The following is an 18,245-nucleotide window of genomic DNA, read 5'->3' as shown; positions in this document are numbered from 1 at the left end:
TTTTCCTTTTATGACAACAGGCCTGATTTAGTCATCGAACTTTAAAGAACGACTTTTATATATGTATATTGCTCACGGCAATTGCTCACACAGAACCCCTCTTACTGCGTACCACAATTGATTATTTCCGTTTATAATCAATTGGCAAAGTACTCCATATATTAAACTTTGTGAAGATTCGCTATCACTCGCTAAATTCGCTATTCTTTCATATGCTTATACTCTATAATATAGAGTAATATATTTTATACATATTCTATATCATTTCTTAAATATAAATGTGTAGGTAAATAAAAACGAATTACTTATATAAGAAAAAATGTGTAGGGCGCATCTTTCATGAAAATTTCTACAGACAGTTTATTTTCAGTCATGTCGTAATTACGGCTGTACAATAATCAATTTACCTTTGATAATAAAATTGTCATTTTAAAATTAATGCAGTCATACCATCAACAATAACGTCAGCAACTTTTCAAATGACTCCACTGATGAAGAAATATATAAAATAAATTTTAACAAAAAGCTCAACGCCTTCAGATTGTCATAGCTTGTCAGTAATTTTCTTTATATTCTAGACGTTACTGGCGTGTGTTGCGCAAAAACATCCAAGCGTCGAGTCCTGTGCCAACGCTACGACCGGCCGCGCCCGGGCCGAGACCCACCAGACCATCGCTGTTCTCCGCTTCACATCTACATAAACCGTTTTCTTTGAGGTAATAAGCTCATTTACTTATAAACTTACGTATGTTTTAGTCCTTTTATACATCTAGAAGGGCCATAGAATTGATTGTAGGTAAAGCAAAAAAATTTACAATTCCATTATATTGCATTGTTTTTAAATTTGTGGTGTGTCCGTTAATAATTTTAGGGTCAAATCTACAGATACCTTGATATGATAAACTTTTATTTACATTAAATGTTTTGATTTTGCTGTATTAAAGTACACTGAAATGACGTACGTGAGGTCGGTAATTTAATCTACTTATAATTTATATATAGTTGTCAGTGAATATGAATAGTTTTAATCTCCCATTGTACCTAGAGTTTATAGTTTGGATCTGAACCCGAACATTTTTTTCATTAGAATGGTGGGAGTGGGTTTGATGGTATGAATGGATAGGGAGCTAAGGAAGAGAGTAAAGAGAGAGTGACATGAAAAACAGAAATTATATACGAATAGCTATATATGTATCAGGTTTATGCACATGTATGACAGTGATGATAACGGTTTCTATTTATAGACAAATTGTAGCTTGATCAACGAGTGTGAAATCGAACTATAATTTTACTAATAATTTTGATTACAGCGGTCTAGGTAGAAATTTCTCTGATGTGGGCGAAGAGGCGGGATCATCTGGACGCTTGGCGAACGCATTCGACGACGGAAGTGAACCAATTTACACTGACCCCTCGCTCTTCGAAAGATCCAGGTCCCTGAGATCGCTGCATTCATTGGATTTAAAACCCGATCGACGCGAACATCACGCATAAAATAAGAAATTAACTATCTAAATATTGCATTTTTTTCGTAACTAAACTGCCCAATCGTGACGCTCAGTAATTTTGAAAATGTCAACAACAAACATTTTTGTACGCAATTATTCGATTAATAATTAATTATTAATTAAATGTTAAAATTATAAGTCAGTACTTACTAATAAATATTTAATAACATTGTACATTATTTTATTGCCTATCGTAATATCCGAAATTTGAACCTTAATTGACTGCTCGCACCGACTCTACCTAGGAAAACATTTTTTATAAGTTTTTCAAATTTAATACTATCCTTATTCAAGAGAATATGAAACAATACAAAAATTATTAAAATCCGTTCAGGCGTTCTTGAATTGTAAGTGGTGCAACTTAAATGAGAATATTTTATTAAAATACATAGATTTAAAAACGTTTATAAATCAAAACGTACGAACCAAAAATCCACATGCAAACCGAAAGCAAAGCAAAATTTTATTTATATACATAGTTGCCACCCTATTTATTTCAAGTAACGGCATAAAGAAACAAATGCAATCAAAGTGAAAATTTTATTAAACATATTATTATATTAACATAACATAACCTTATTCAGTACAAAAGTACATTACAAATATGTTTGACTTCAATTAATTAAATAAAACACAAAACCCTTCAAACCCAAACTTACAGATTCGATTCACTCATACGAAATGTTGATACCTATTTTCTTTATAATTTTAATGTTTAAATATAAATTACAATTAGATAGATATTACAAACATAAACCCGTTTTCAAGCTTCAAAAAGTACACAATAACATACTGAATACATAATAAGACAATAATACAATTATAACACATCTATACACTAACCAAAAAGGATGTCCAAAGTGTACAAAATTTTATTAGGTCTTTAAAAACGTTAGTCCGTCATACAAAAATAATTCTACGAATATAAATATATATTTATTGCCTCTTAACCTTAGCACCTTAGTAGAGAATGCAATCTTATACGAGATCTTAAATCTTAATATCTCTTCTCAAGCTAACGTCCAAAAACAACCATAACTGTCTTTTACTTACGTGTAACTATATGTTATTCAATTATAAAAATAAAAATTCAATTCTCATAAAGAATTCGATAGTTTTTGAATTTTGTAAAAATAACGGTAATTTTTGTTTAGATACTGCACGAGAAAATTTCGGACCGAGATTAATCTAATCAGTTTAGTACTCAATTATTAATTTACTAATAACTCTCAACGCTAAAAAACATTGAACTTTGAATGATTTGTGAGACATACAGATAAAAGAATGAATTTTCTACATTTAATAAATATTTTAGAAATACCCACAAATATATAAACAATCTAATCTTTTTTAATTTAATATTTTCCGAAAACAAATTACAACTTTTCACAGCATAACTCTGTTTGTCAAATGTAAATCAGGGTAAAAAAAACAAATAACACATGGCGATTTTCTATATAAAAAAAATACTAATATGCCTCTCATATGACTAATTCTTATTTATCCATTCACGTGTTTACCGTAACTAAAATTAATCTTTCCATAGGTCAAAGATACAGGTCAATGGTTAAAATTCTGCTATATAAACTTATTTACAAAACATGCCGTTAATCATATATATTTTTTAAATAAACAACAGTGTAAATTACCATCTATATTATAAACGTTGCCTAATAAATGCCCAATTAATCGATAACATAATGTTTAGAAGTTATGTGACAGACTAGCATATTTTTTTCCACTTATTTGTCGAATCCAAAAGTTCACAAAGAAAAAGATAGTTACATTAAAAAAATATGTTTAATTATATAATTCAATAATGTACTTTTTTATTAAAATTATGGATAGGGCGGATTCGCATACTCTCCTCAGTTCGTACTGTTTCAATTTTAAATTAACAAGTGTATCGTGACTATAACAAAATATGATATAATAAACATTTCCATTATATTATATGCTAAAAATTAAACACACGCTCTACTATAATAACTGTATTTGAAAGACTTTTTCAGCTTTCACCATGTTGTAAAAAAATATAAAAACATTGATAACCAGTCTTTCCAGTTTCCAGATTCGTACACAAAAAAAGACACCAATAGTTTTGTATAATATGAATGTTTTGTAAACTTGTAATCTAATCAAGGACAGAAAATAGACAGATTTCGCATAACATAGACACAAATTACAAAATAGTTTCTATCGATTATATTCTTCGTCATAAAAAAAAACATTATTTCTTTCTTTCGTTCAGCATGGCTAACAGTTTCAAAAATAATTCGGGCATGGCGCCCGAGTCGGCCGGTAGCTGTTGCGTCATTTTCAAAATGGCGTCGTATCTTTGCCGTTCCTCGGCTCTGTAGTGTTGTGGCAACTCGAGTTCCTCGTAAAGCCGCTTTATGCGCTCGATGTGCGCCGGCTCGTGGCTGCCGTAGCACGTTGTAAAAACTTTCCTCTGCGCGGCCGTCAAGCGCTGCAGCGCTTCCACGGCCAACCAGGAACATTTGCCCTCTTGTATGTCCGTCCCTTTCTTACCTAATATGTGCTCGGGGCTGTAGCAGTCCAGGAAATCGTCCTAAGGGTAAAAAGCATGTAATTTTTTAGAAAAGTCTTTTATTTTTTTTAATATTTCTTACGCATCGCTGTATATCTAAAAGTCAAATATTTATTGACTTCATTTGTTGACACGTTTTATATCAAAATATAAACTTCTGTCTGCATCTTGAATATTTATTAGTTTTATAGCAAAAGTAATACTCACTTGCATTTGAAACAGATGCCCCAGATCCAGGCAAATTTTTTCGGCTCTGTCGAAGGTGTCTTGGGTCATGTTATTCATCAATAGCATTCCCAAGAAAACGGGTAACTTGAATGTGTAGTATGCTGTTTTATATTTGACGATCGCGGCATACCGTTCTCGTGTGAATAGACTGTAGTCAGATTTGGTTCTGTTGCCCATTGTGAAGTCCAGGTGTTGGCCGATGGCCGTGTTGAATAGAGTCTGAAATTAAATCATACATGACTAAAACCTGCCTATGCTGGGACTTTTATTGTAATATCAATGAATTGAACTAGCTGCATCGTATCATCCACTATTCACAAACAAACGGGCTAAAAGCTGACGGTCAGACCTTATAGTCGTTTTTAACAGACCATTAATTAGGAGTCGGATTCGCGACGCCAAGGATTCTGTACAGAAAAACAAGTAAATATAAAGAGCAACTGAAAAAAATGGTTATCAATCCAATTTGTTTTTTATTATTTGCTGTTATTTTTATAGAGCCAAGAAATAGTCTGGTGACAGGCAAATGGTAGCAAGATACATAGACAGACAGACAAATGTTTATTTATTGTTTTGTTTTGTTTCTACTCTTTCGGCACGGAACCCTAAAAAAATGTGTGAATGATATAAGACAGCTGATTCAACTGTCTGTTTTTGATCTGTCTTTTTATTATGTATACTAAGAAATGTATGATAGGGCTAAATCTGATGCTTCTGATTTTCTGATTCGATCTGAGCTTGCTTTTAAACTAGAGCAAAAATATATGTGCTTGGTTAATTCCAACCATATAATAATTTGCTTGAATAATGATTTGTCTTTAAACCATAACATTACAATAGCAACATAAAAATTTAATCATCTATTATTTGTATAATAAATGCAAGTCAATAAAATGCTTTATCATCGATTTATACATCACGACATGACATTCTGAAATAATCACCTATGTAAGCTATCAAGAAATGACAGGATAAAAAGAAATGTTGTTAGGACAATTTATTCTAGACACAATTTTTATGCTCACCTCGTTAAACAAATGCACGATATCCTTATAGGTGGGTAGCTTGCCACAGTAGACCTTAAGTATCTCGTACATAGCGGACTGCACCAGATTGCAGTCGTTAACGGCGCCCATACCGACATCCGGCAATCTATACCAGCACGGGTAGCCCCTGCGCGTTGACGAGCTATCCATTATATCGTCCATTATCAAGAAATACGCTTGCAGCTGAAAAACCAGGATTTTTAGAGAGCAATAAAGATTCATTGAGAACTTTACTCCTTCTTTTATAAATTAATTCCCATTCCCATCCCATCCCTTCCCATCTTATAGAAGTTGGAAAATTAGCAGAAACTTTAATATGTTTAATTTTATCGTTCTGGTACATAAACTACATCATACAACAGTAGCACCATCAAAATCCGTTCAGGGGTTTTCGCGTGAAAAAGTAACATACATCCTCACATTCATACATCCCATCCATCCTTACAAACTTTCGCATATAAACTATTATTTGTATTAGTAAGATTACGCAATAGAGCGAGGTAACCAGTTATAGGGAGAATAATAAATAGTATAGATTGTAGCTAGGTACTTAAGTTAGATATCAAGTTTCCAATGTTTGCTTACAATAGAACTGATTGACCTTGGCATGTGTAAACACTACACAAATAAAGATAATTCTTGTTGAATTGAGACTGCAAGATCCCTAGATACTAATATTATATATAAATGGAAAAGTGTGTTTTTAATTTCGTGGAGTAATTATGATCTCAAGATATAGTAGTAAGGCTAGAGAGTGATTTAGGCTACTTTGGACCAAGCCGCAGTTTAATAATAAATAAATATCTAAATTCGAAAACATTACTCTCTTTGGTTAATCGGATAAAATCAAAGCTTACCATTTCAACACACCATCCAAGTATTCTTATTAACCTCAAGGACTCCTCAGTTATATTTTCAGGTCGTTCCAACGTTTCATATGCAAATATCGTTGATAAGCCTCGTGCCTTTTTGCCCCCGCGTAAATTATACTCTAAGACCTGAAAAAGTAATTTAACATAACAAATGGTATAACACAAGAAGTGATGCATTGTATGATAGTACCAGATACCATCATGATTATCTATATTAATATTATAAAGCAGAAGAGTTTGTTTGTTTGAATGCACTAATCTTAGGCACTACTGGTCTGAATTGAAAAATTCTTTCAGTGTTAGATTGCCCATTTATTGACGAAGGCTTTAGGCTATGTATGTACTACGGGTGACGCCGGGGCGGACCGCTAGTAAAAGATAAACCGGTCAAAAAGAGTACGGGTTCAGGGCGTAGCCAATGTGACCATATGTCATAATGTGGATGTAATTGTCCCGCTTTAAAACTGTTTATCCTGTTATCCGTAGAATCCGAATTGTTTTTCTGTACAGAATCCTTGGCGTCGCGAATCCGACTCCTAATTAATGGTCTGTTAAAAACGACTATAAGGTCTGACCGTCAGCTTTTAGCCCGTTTGTTTGTGAATAGTGGATGATACAATGCAGCTAGTTCAATTCATTGATATTACAATAAAAGTCCCAGCATAGGCAGGTTTTAGTCATGTATGATTGAATCACTTTTGCTTTTGATTATTAATGGAGTAAAGCTTTAAGAATTTAAAAATAGTATCATTAGGCAGTCTTATTCAAGAAGACCCTTTATTAACATTTATATGGATTTTTAATGTATGCGCACGACCCATTTGTTATGTAATGTAAAAAAATATATTATTGTCGTATAAACAAAGATCATGATACCTTAAACGGTTAAGATTACACTTTGTCATGCAATTTGATTTGCGTAAGAATAATAAACTATAAAAGTTTCTAGGTGTATAAGATACCTTCCATATTGCTTGGGAAAGTAATTAGTATAAGTATTCGAGTGCGCATAAGAGTATCCCGTAGATGAATCCCTTCTGGTATTAACCCCATGGCCTTCTTCAACTAATTACTCCTTCTAATTTCTTGTCATATAGATAATTAATCTAACGCAAAAAAAAAACAGTCGAATTGAGAATCACCTGCGTTTTGGAAACGTCGGTTAAAATTTTCAAGTTAAAATGCGACTAGCATAAAAATTACTTTTCTAAATTTCCGAAGAACATTCATTATATCATGTTGAAGATATATATTCATGCAATGCCTAATTTAGAGGTCTGGAAGCCTCGGACAAGAACGGAGAGCAGACAAACAACAATAAATGGACAATAAAAAGGTTGATGATATCTGTTATTCCTTATGCTTACTAATAATTTTAAACTAATTCTTCAGCATTATCTTCATCAGCCTATTCAAATTGTTCCTACTGCAGGGATACATTTTCAAACAGATCTTTTTTGTGTGCCATAATCTAACACAATGGCCAAATGCGGGTTGGCAGATGTCACTTGTCGTCGAACCTTTCATTCATCCTCAGTAATATTATAAATGTGAAAGTGAGATTGTTTAATCAGGTTACAACCATATTCTTTAAACGAATAGCTCTCACGTAATCAGAAAATAAAATACATATATACATATTCTAAAACAATTTCTAATGACTCTTCTATGTTATGAGAAGCGGCATAAAGTACTAGGCAATATGTTACACAAAATATCGAGCCTGATTTATAAACGGTCTACTTTAGCTCAATCGTCCTCAATTCTTTGTAAATACTTTAGAGTTTAAAAGCATTTACAAATGGTTTTTAACTTTAAGTATTTTGTTTTTTCTTTAAAAATATGAAATAGCAATAGCTTAAACTAACAACATTTTTTTTGTATAAAACCAAGATATGTACATGATGATGATGCACAGGAATACGCACGTCTGATCCTTTTTAAAAAAAAAAACCAGTGATATCACCTGGATTTGTTTTTCTCACAGAGTAAAGAAAAAGAATTAAATATATTGTTTATGACATGATCGTAGAAACTAAAGTTTATTCTGTTATAATATAGTAAAATTAAAAAATACCCTTACCCGTTTCAACCATGTCGTAACTTCAGGATTTTGTACAAGACCATAATTTTTGCTAACAGCTTCAATAACTGTTGGATATACGTCTTGAAATGTCTCCATCTCCCTTTTATATTCTGATATTGATGCACTTGTACTCATTCTATAATATGTTGGTGAATGTTGAAACCTGATGGATGGATCAATGAAATACAGTCATCATCACAATTCAGATGGTCACAAAAGAAAATATTTCGAAAAAATGTTTGCCATATTCAGGTTTTTAGTAAATAAAGCAATTAAATATCAGTTTCTTTACCTTATCTTTACGATACCATGTACATTATATTTCAGTATATTAGAAAAGCCTTTAAATACTCTCATTGTTACAACGTCTACGTATTTGAAGTGAATAAGTACACAATCATTACTTAAATAGCAAACAACTCGAGGAAATCTTATATTTAGATGCACCAATGTAATCTGATCAAGACACAAAGGATGTTTTATAAAATATGTTAATACAATCTATTCTCTAACTCGGTTATTGTTATTATAATGTTGTATATTCCAATGATTTGAATAACAAAATATGAACTACTAGCTGTGCCCCACGGTTTCACCCGCCTAATTCCATGTCCCGTAGGTATATCAGGATAAAAAGTTGCCTATGTGTTATTCCAGTTATCCAGCTGTCTATGTACCGGTTCAGTCGTTTTTTCGTGAAAGAGCAACAAACACACACATATCCTTACAAACTTTCACATTTATAATATTAGTAGGAAGGATATCTGATTCATGAACAATCAAGTCAAATTTTCATTGGTGAAATTTATATTTAATTAATTTAAATATAATAGCAAACTACTGAAGTTTTCACTATCGGATTTTTTTACTGACAACAGACGGAGTTGTTTGTTTTTGTTGTTTGTTTTGTGGAGTGAGTGCTCCACTTCACAATTACTCTACATATGGCTGCATTTTCACTGAGTAAAAAAAGTCATTTACATCTATATCATTGTCAAGCAGAAGTAAAACATTGGGGTAATGTTGATACAAAATCAGTCATATTAAGAGTCTAGATCTATTTTTATGTATAGGCGATAAACATAGTAAAAGCTTTAACTCCTCAATTTTTATAAAAAGTATTAAATTTGAAACTATAAATTTTTTATAACATTATTGGATTATTTGTGGAGTATAATCACTTATAATAATTATTTCCCTAGCAGAAAAGCAACACTTTTCAATAGAGATATAAGAAATGTTTTAGGCAAAATTATTTTTACTTTAATTAACAGAAGATTGTATTGTATGATAATTGTATCACACAATACAATCTTCTTTATTTTAATCATCAGAAGATTAATTACCTCAGGTGATTAAAATAAACAAGTCTTGAATAAACAAGTGACAAACTCCTTACGAGGTTCATAGGAACAGTCACAGTATCAGTTTATCATGTTTTACTTAAGAAAATATTAAATTAACTTTAATCAAATTGTTTACATATTTTTATGTAATGTATGTTATACAGCATGTTTCATTAATATTTTAATGAAGAAATCAAAGTTATGTTTGTAGATAATGCATAGAAACAATTAATCATACCTTTTTAAGTTTCTTTTCAACAATGTAGAGGTGGCACCATTAAAAAATCTACCAAATTTAGCACATGAATTCATTTTTTTAATTTATGCTGCGCGCCAACAACTTTCACTAATAAATTCTACTATCTTCGGGTATTTAGATCTTCCTTGTGTTTCTATAAAACGGTAGGAATTCGATTAAAATTGATTTTAATAATTAAAAATAACTATACAGAAGGATAAATAAATTTAGACCTACGCAAACTAACAGAACAGACTTTCGTCAAAATCAACACTGAAGTGACACTACGGACTACGACCTACATGTCAATAGCTGACAATTGATAGACTAATGTCACCCAACATGACATACTGATTTGACTACTTTCGTACATAGACCGAGCACTCGCGCAGGCTAAAAATGTGTTGTGTTTATGTTTTCATTTCCAATAGGTCAAATTTATTGTTGAACTTTAATTTATATTTTGAACTTATGGATATAACAGTAACATTGAACAATTTTTAAAGTAATTTTACAAAACGTTAACAAACGCAATGACAATATATACATGACGCTTGAATATGTAAAAATGAAGCATAGGTAATTAAAGGAAGTCATATGAAAATTATAAATAGATTTAGATATTTTGCATAAGAATGTTAACGGTATCAATACGATAATATTTATGTACCTTAATTATATAAACAAATTTTTATGTTACGTTTCAAATGAGTTATCATATGGTGTGGACTGTGGCGCCATAGAATATGCATATGCTGGCAAGATGAAAATGAATAATCTTGTTCATCGCTGGCTTAATCGTAGCTATCCCCTAGGGCTCAAATCGAATGTTATAAATAATTAAAGCAATAAATAAAATAAGGACATTTTTTTAAGTTATCAAAAGCATTACATATCTACTCCAATTGAAAAAACGTTGGCAGTACGTTTCTAGATGAATCGAAGTATTTGTAAGAATAGTGGTTATTAACTCCTCCAAGTGTGGCACCAATTTTAAATAAAAATATGGGTAGACTTGAGAATGGTTTAGATTAACAATATAATAAAATAGCGAACTGTTACTACTACAAAAAACGCGTATCTAATGTACTTTCCTTTTTTGTGTATAATTTCCTCCATTACAATTCTATTTCGATTTCAATTAATGAATTACGTATAACTTTTTGTGTAATATTTTATGATTAATGTGTGTATAGTTCGTTTCTTTTAGAATGTTTTGTAACATTTTTACATGCATTTTTAAATAAATTAAAAGCAAAATTTTCGTTCATTTCTATTTTGTGTACAGGGTACTCTTATGGATTTTTGTGCTTTAAAATACTGACATCCGACGCAAAACGTCAGATTATTGTTTTTATCAACAAGTTATTCGCGCTATTTTTTAGTTTAGTATATCATCATCATCATCATCATCAGCCCATATATGTTCCCACTGCTGGGACACAGGCCTCCTATGAGGGTTCAGGCCATAATCCACCACGCTGGCCAAGTGCGGGTTGGCAGATGTCACATGTCGTCGAACTTTTTAATTCTCGGACATGCCGGTTTCCTCACGATGTTTTCCTTCACCGTTTAAGCAGTGGTGATGTTACCCACATGCGCAGATAAATTGAAAAATCAATTTATTTCCTGCACGCTCGCCCGGTCTCGAACCCCGACTTATCGATTTTGAAGTCCGAGGTTCTCACCACTGAGCCACCACTGCTTAGTATATGCTTTAACCTATTTATTCTCATTTCTCTAGTCTCAACTTCTCATGTGACCTATCTCACTTCTCACGATTCTCACATCGCAGACCTCGGTCACAATTTCCACATAGAAACATATTTGGATTAGATATTTAATTCTTCTCTTCCTTCTCTTTGGCACTGATAGAGACAAAGCGCCAATATCAACTTTAAGCGGGAGAATCAAAAAATTTATTCCCAATTCACACAGACCACGGTGGCAGGCATGTACTCACACGGTAAAGTAATTTTAATTATTATTTATGTACCTATTCTATCTGAGACCCAACAAAATATATGCTAGTTGGTACATTATATAACATTTTGAAACTAAATTGTTACATACCAGATAGATGGAAGGAACAAAGTAACTAAAAACGAATTTCTACTCACAGTTTTGATTTTGTTAATAATTTCAATGAATCTAAAAGCCTAATTCTGATACCAATTTCTTGGTATGATGTGAAATAAAATATCATTTTCCATTAACACTTCCATTTATTTTGTGCACATTACGCTAATTATTAAAGTCTTATCACATACTCAATACAGTGCTTAGGTACTATGTTATTTTGTAACTTTCTAAAACAATAATATAACCTTCTTATAATCCTTTTTCAGTCCTACATACTTAAAACTAGGTTTATTAACAATTAACATCACATAGCTTTTTAATATTAATAATTAAGCACGCTGTCTAAAGATATTATCAAGAATTTTGAAGAATAAATCATGTGGTAGGCCTCTAGTAACTTGTTGGATTTGTGTTCTGATGAGATCATATGTAGCTTCTTCATAGACAGAATATGTGTGAGGTAATTCTAACTCCTCATATAAGTCTTTAATTTTATTCACATCTTCTGGGTTGGAGCTTGCATAGTGATTCTCCATTAGCTCTCTTTGTTCTGGTGTTGCTCTTTGTAGAGCTACAACAGCAAGCCAAGTGCATTTCCCTTCCTGAATATCAGTACCCTGTCGGCCCATCACAGCTGGATCTCCAAAACAGTCAAGGAAATCATCCTGGAAATTAAAATAATGATAGCTTGTTAAAACGCAAAGCTTTTAAACTATCCTGAAGTTTTTATTGCATTTCCTACATTTAATCATCAATGGTTTCAAGTTTCCTTCAGTTCTAAAGAAAAACCTATTCTTAAAATAATATATTTAACCAAGTAATTAATATAACTTTAGTATGGAAATCCAATACTCTAGTAAGGCCCTAATTCTTTCACTAATAGCTGTATAAATTTGTAAGTCTGTATCCTGTAGAAATATCGGGATAAAATTGGTTATGTGTTACTCCAGTTGTCCAGCTATCCATGTACGAAATTTCATTGCAATTGGTTCAGTAGTTTTTGCATGAAAGAGTAACAAACATCCATACATACATACATCCATCCATACTTACAAATTTTATAATATTAGTAGGATAAAATAAAAATACAAACTTATGCTAGAAGATTATTGTACAGAAAAGTGTATTAATTCAACTCAGAGAATTGTCAAATTACTAAACTTAGTTTAAATATCCTAAAGCTACTGCTAAATATGCTGTATTATATATAATGTATTTTGATTTATGATTGCATAATTAAAATCTTGTCTAAATGATTATACAAGTGAATATACTTTCCATGTTTTAGGATAGGACCATAACTTACTTGAATTTGAAAGAATTCTCCCATTTCTAAAAGAATTGTTTTTGCTTGTCTGTGTGTTTCTGGATCATCAACTCCAGTCATTAACAGGGCCAAACTGACAGGCATTTGGAAGGTGTAATAGGAAGTCTTGTATTTTGTAATAGCTTCATATTTTTCCATGGTAAATTGTGACAAATCTGGTTTATCAGTTTTTGAAATCTGTTTCACTAAGTATTGTCCAATGGAACATTTCAGCAACATCTGTAAAGTAACATTATATTTTATACAAATTATTTGACACTGTTTTCATATTGAAATTTGGGTAGCATTAAATGTCTTAAGTACCAAATAAGATAAGTATTCTTAATTTATATACCTCATTGAACATTTCCAGAACGTTCTTGTAGTACGACTTCGACGAGAAGTGTCGTTTTAAAGTTGAGTACATTGCTGCTTGGATCATACTAGTGTCGTTTACGCCACTCAGACCTACGTCGGGACGGCGATACCAACAGGGCACTCCTCTCCTCATTTCCCTCCCTTCGATTATATCTGACGAGACCATTTGGAGCGTGTGAAACTGAAATTATGAATGATGTTGATTTTCGAATTATAAGGTCCTAACTCCTACCATATTTAAATCTTTGTAGTGCCTTAGATAAGGTTAAAAATGTGTCTTAAAATATTGATCAAATTTGAGAATATTGATATGACTTTATATATAATATGCCTTTTTAAACAATAATTGTGATTTATGAAAGCATAAAAGTTCCTGTTTATCTTATAAAAGGAATTTGTACTAGGAATTTAAAAAGTTTGACATCGTGTAGGTTGCAAACAGTACCCGCGCGAGGGATAAAGGGGGTATTTCCAAAGGATTTTCTAATGTAAAAATAAGGATTTGGTTTGAAATTCTCATTAAACGGCACTTGTTACCAATGGTTTGATAATGAGTAGGTATCATTTGTTATCTCGTACCAAAGTGTGTATTTGTCGACCCGCTAAATATGTACTTAGATAGACTTTTATTTGGATATGATATCAGATATTGTTTTCGTATATGTTAAAGAGTTTGTTTAGCGCCATTTATATGCTAACTATATAATCAAGGTTATCGAATAAATAAATGACAAGTTTTTATGAAGAATATTTTTAGCGTTTGCTTGCCAATATTGCGTGACAATAGTTGGATCTACATTAAAAAACATAGCCTATTGTCTTTTAAAGTGAGTAATGAAAACAAAAAAGGAATAGCGTTGTAGGTATTTTGTATACTAACCATTTCTGTACACCAGCCCATTATATTGGCTAAGTGTATGTTTTCGGGCGTCAAATTTTCGCTCTTTTCCAGCATCTTATAAGCGAGTACTGTTGCTAGGCCACGATTTTTCTTTCCGTTAGGCACGTTGTATTGCAAAAGCTGCAACAAAAACTTCAATTACAATCTGAACAAAGCACGATCGAGTATGCTTTACAGCGATATCTCGCGAAAGACCTTGAATTTAGGGAAAAGTTAAATTTTGCAAACACAAATAAGAGTGCAATATATATTATGTAGCTTAGTTTGTGATACGTCAAAAAGTAATAACACCAGATATAACACAAATAAGGTCTCTTCAAAACAGTAGTAAACAGTATGTAATAATTATCTTAAATAAAATTATGTGTTTCGTCTAATATTAAAAATATAATTCTGCTAATAGATAGCGAGATTGGTATGACCGTCTTGTGGCGAAAAGTTATTCCAAAAGATAAGCACTAATAAGGACCATTTGCATTGAAATATCCATAAAAATATGGTTTTATACGACATAGGTATACCAATAAATATATTTTCTTGGAAATAATATACTTATATATTTGTGGTAAAACAATACCAATTCACCTACCTCATTACTTTCTTTCTATAATTAACAGCTCATTTATTTATTTTTAGATTCATACTTGATTTAACTTAAATTGTTGTTCAATCAAAACTTAATGTGCCCATTTACGCAACTAAATTATTTCACAAGTAGTTTTCACCACTTAAAAAAACACTTGCAACAATTTATCTCTCGTATCGTAATGCAGTAATAGCGAACTTAATTACAAAACAGATATTGAATTTCTAATTTATTTTTTGGATCAAGGAAAACAATACCTTATTCGTTAATGACCTATCCATTGAAGTAATCTTGGATCGTTAAGATATTTTTTACGTACGTTACTTACTTAATTGAAACTATAACAACAATAATAATTAATCAATGATTCCCTGCAACAGCTATTTCTTGAAACAAAATGTTTTTTTATCATCAGGTTTGCGAATTGAACATAAAATAATATATACAGGCATGTTCACTTCGCGTATAAGCACAGAATACTAACTAGTAACTAGCGTGTATAAGTTATAGCTTTTATTTTCATTTTTAATGAATAAATATTTAATCAAATGATCAAAAGCAGAATAAATATTACGAATATGTAAAATTTATAATCAATGCTTTTACTTATTCCAAAGAAATAGCTCAGCTATTGGCTCTATATAAAAATATCGTTATAGTACGAGACGCTCCATAATAGAAACACGTGCAATATTAGTTTTATTTGATACACATTATAAACATTTATTTCTTGTTGAAGGCTTCTCATGTTCGTAGCCCCACGACCAAAGTCTAAGCTATAAATAGACCTGCCTCTGTTTGATTTCTAATAACCTGTTTTCCATCTCCTATACAAGTTTATAATTCAAGTGCGACAAAAAGCTAATGGATTAGAAAAAATAACTGTTAAGTTCTATATGACTCTGCCCACAAACTGACAAAAGCAACATAGAACGTACCTTAGCCAACCATTTGCTGGCTTCTGGCACGTCAAGATGCTTATCGGATTCAGTGAGGTCCCTCACGATGTCCGGAAAGCAAGCCATGAACTCCCGGGACTGATCTTTGGAGACAGCCAGTCCTCGGGCGGCCAGTGGCATTTGCTGAGATGTGAGGGTTGACAGGTATCTATGGAATCAGAGCTCTAGTCAATGATTAAGAATATACGCAGCAGGAAACAAGTTCCACAACTTTTGAAGTATTGATTAGTGTGAAGATTAATACAAGTAAAATGTTTAATACTTATATTAAAACTTATTTATATCAATAGTTCAATAACCATGTTTGCCTTACAATTAATAAAGAGGCCAGTCGATACAATATCTTATCGTGATAAATATTACATAAGGCGCTTATTGTGATATGATCCAAACACTTAACCCCTGATGACCTAAATGAATAATACTGTTTTAAATGTTATAAAGTATACTTTAAAAAATATCTTATTTCAATAATTTGATGGATATGATATAGTTATTTAATTATTATTATTATTTGAGGGTACTAGCGAAATTATAGTTAACATAATAATTTTGGGATATAATAAATAAAGTACTATACTGGTAGACAGCAAAGCGAAGTTGCGAAACAAAAATAAACACGAAGCAATAAATGTTAATATTTGTAATCATAGCATATTTATTCGTAATAGGAAGGTTGGTGTTGATTTCAAACACGCATGTAAGTGAGATAAGTAGTTACAGATTGTTAGAGTTACGCAAACTGTAGGGTTAATAGAGTTCACTGACCTGTGATATTTTTGCAACTTCAGCAATCTGTTAGGAAGTCCTGCATCTTCATTTTGTTGGGCGTAGAGTGGTGTTTGATCAAGCCTTGGAGACATGGCATCAGAGTTTGTTACACTCGTTGTTTTGCTAATATGCCGGCGAATCTCATTTTTGTATAATTGAAGTAATTTATCAATACTCTTCCTTGAGCTGAACATTTTTGAAATTTCGCTTGAGAACAATACAAATAACTATTCCCGATTAAATCGCGATGGTATTGAACTTAATATAGGGGAAAGTACTTTGTTTATATCGCAAGGTAAAACGTTACACACCCGATCAGTCCGAGATCGAGTAAACGACTGACTCGTCAATCGAATGCTGATTCTTTGTTGTGTTTTACCTCCACGCCAGTTCCAGCCGTTCACTCAAAATATACAATAGGGTTGAATGCAGTGTTTACAACTGAGTTATCGATATCGATAGTATACATACAGAGTTGCTTAAGTTAGTCCCATTAAATATAACAATACAGTTAGCCAATTAAAACTACTAATATTACAAATGCGAAAGTAATTCTGTTTGTCATTCTGTTATTTCTTCGTAGTTCAACAACTGGACCGATTTGGGTAAAATTGGGTACAATGATAGCTTGATGACCTGAGAAAAGAAATAGAATAGGATTTACCTTGGAAATGCCACGGGAACGGTAACTATGCGAGTTTTTCTATGAAAGCTAGTTATAATATATTGTTTGAAAATGTACAAAACAATGTAAGACTATCTTAAAGTAATACTCTCTCTTTAAATGTTTCTTAACAAGAACATTTTAAATCTGCGAGGTCTTTTTCAATGCCCAATAAAGGTATGATGATTATGAATGGTCATTAAATAATAAAAATAACGTGAAAATTATCGACATTGTGTCATACCTGTTATCGATACCAACACAACGAACAGGCCGGCCGGCTCCCCTCCTGCTTTTGCCACGCGGGCGACGTCACGTAGGCATCAACCGGCTCGAAACATATATACGACTATAGTATGAATAAAATGGCAGCCAGCCTGTGCGTGCACCGCTTGAATGCTATGGTAATCGTGACCCAAAATATACAACGATGATCTGTTCACGGATCACGTATGCGTTTGTGGATATTGTTACATTACGACCCAAGATGAGATAACAATAGTAAAAGTACTAATGATAGTGATGTAAATAGTACACTTAAATTTATTTTAAAGTGAAGCGGCTTAATTCTGATATTAATTGTACCACCAATAAGGTGATTGGGTAGATACAGTTATAATCCCGCATGGTGTATGTTCACTCATTTTTACACGCTTTTTATTAGCTTCACCTGTATGTTTGTTTGTAACTACTTTGGGCGCGATTTTGACCCACTTGACAATA

General features: G+C 32.1%; 2 protein-coding genes across 6 annotated transcripts in view; one reads left to right on the top strand and one right to left on the bottom strand.

Annotated features, from left to right (window-relative positions):
- The window catches only part of LOC119832073, a 13,482-nt gene extending 11,879 nt beyond the window's left edge, over positions 1-1,603 (top strand). Inside the window, exons 21-22 of the mRNA XM_038355676.1 lie at positions 579-716; positions 1,311-1,603. Coding sequence (XP_038211604.1) covers positions 579-716; positions 1,311-1,494 — 322 coding nt within the window. The 3' untranslated portion in view covers positions 1,495-1,603. The remainder of the gene's footprint in view (positions 1-578; positions 717-1,310) is intronic.
- A 430-nt stretch (positions 1,604-2,033) lies between these two features.
- Positions 2,034-17,236, bottom strand: LOC119832072 (farnesyl pyrophosphate synthase). Of its 5 annotated transcripts, XM_038355673.1 has the most exons (7): positions 10,113-10,178; positions 9,876-10,029; positions 8,289-8,454; positions 6,191-6,331; positions 5,313-5,516; positions 4,267-4,506; positions 2,034-4,080 (listed from the first exon to the last, which is right to left on the bottom strand). In XM_038355673.1, the coding sequence occupies exons 2-7, from the start codon at positions 9,947-9,949 to the stop codon at positions 3,739-3,741; spliced, it is 1,167 nt and encodes a 388-aa protein (XP_038211601.1). In that variant the 5' UTR covers positions 9,950-10,029; positions 10,113-10,178; the 3' UTR covers positions 2,034-3,738. The 5 variants fall into 5 exon arrangements, with proteins under 5 accessions (XP_038211601.1, XP_038211603.1, XP_038211600.1 ...); XM_038355675.1 differs by lacking the exons at positions 6,191-6,331; positions 8,289-8,454; positions 9,876-10,029; positions 10,113-10,178 and adding exons at positions 14,522-14,662; positions 16,067-16,235; positions 16,856-17,236; XM_038355672.1 differs by having other exon boundaries at positions 9,876-10,163.
- Between the last annotated feature and the right edge of the window lie 1,009 nt (positions 17,237-18,245).

Source organism: Zerene cesonia, chromosome 14, assembly GCF_012273895.1.
Source record: "Zerene cesonia ecotype Mississippi chromosome 14, Zerene_cesonia_1.1, whole genome shotgun sequence".
Lineage (NCBI taxonomy): Eukaryota > Metazoa > Arthropoda > Insecta > Lepidoptera > Pieridae > Zerene > Zerene cesonia.
Note: the sequence above shows the minus strand (reverse complement) of the source record. Positions and strands in the feature narration are given on the sequence as shown.

Excerpts from the sequence above, each read along its gene's own strand:
- LOC119832072 (XM_038355675.1), bottom strand. The coding sequence starts at position 17,052 with ATGTTCAGCTCAAGGAAGAGTATTGATAAATTACTTCAATTATACAAA. Across the intron at positions 14,663-16,066 it reads CCAGCAAATGGTTGGCTAAG|CTTTTGCAATACAACGTGCC; the intron begins GTACGTTCTATG and ends TTTTTGTTGCAG. Across the intron at positions 5,517-14,521 it reads TGGGCTGGTGTACAGAAATG|CTGCAAGCGTATTTCTTGAT; the intron begins GTTAGTATACAA and ends CTGGTTTTTCAG.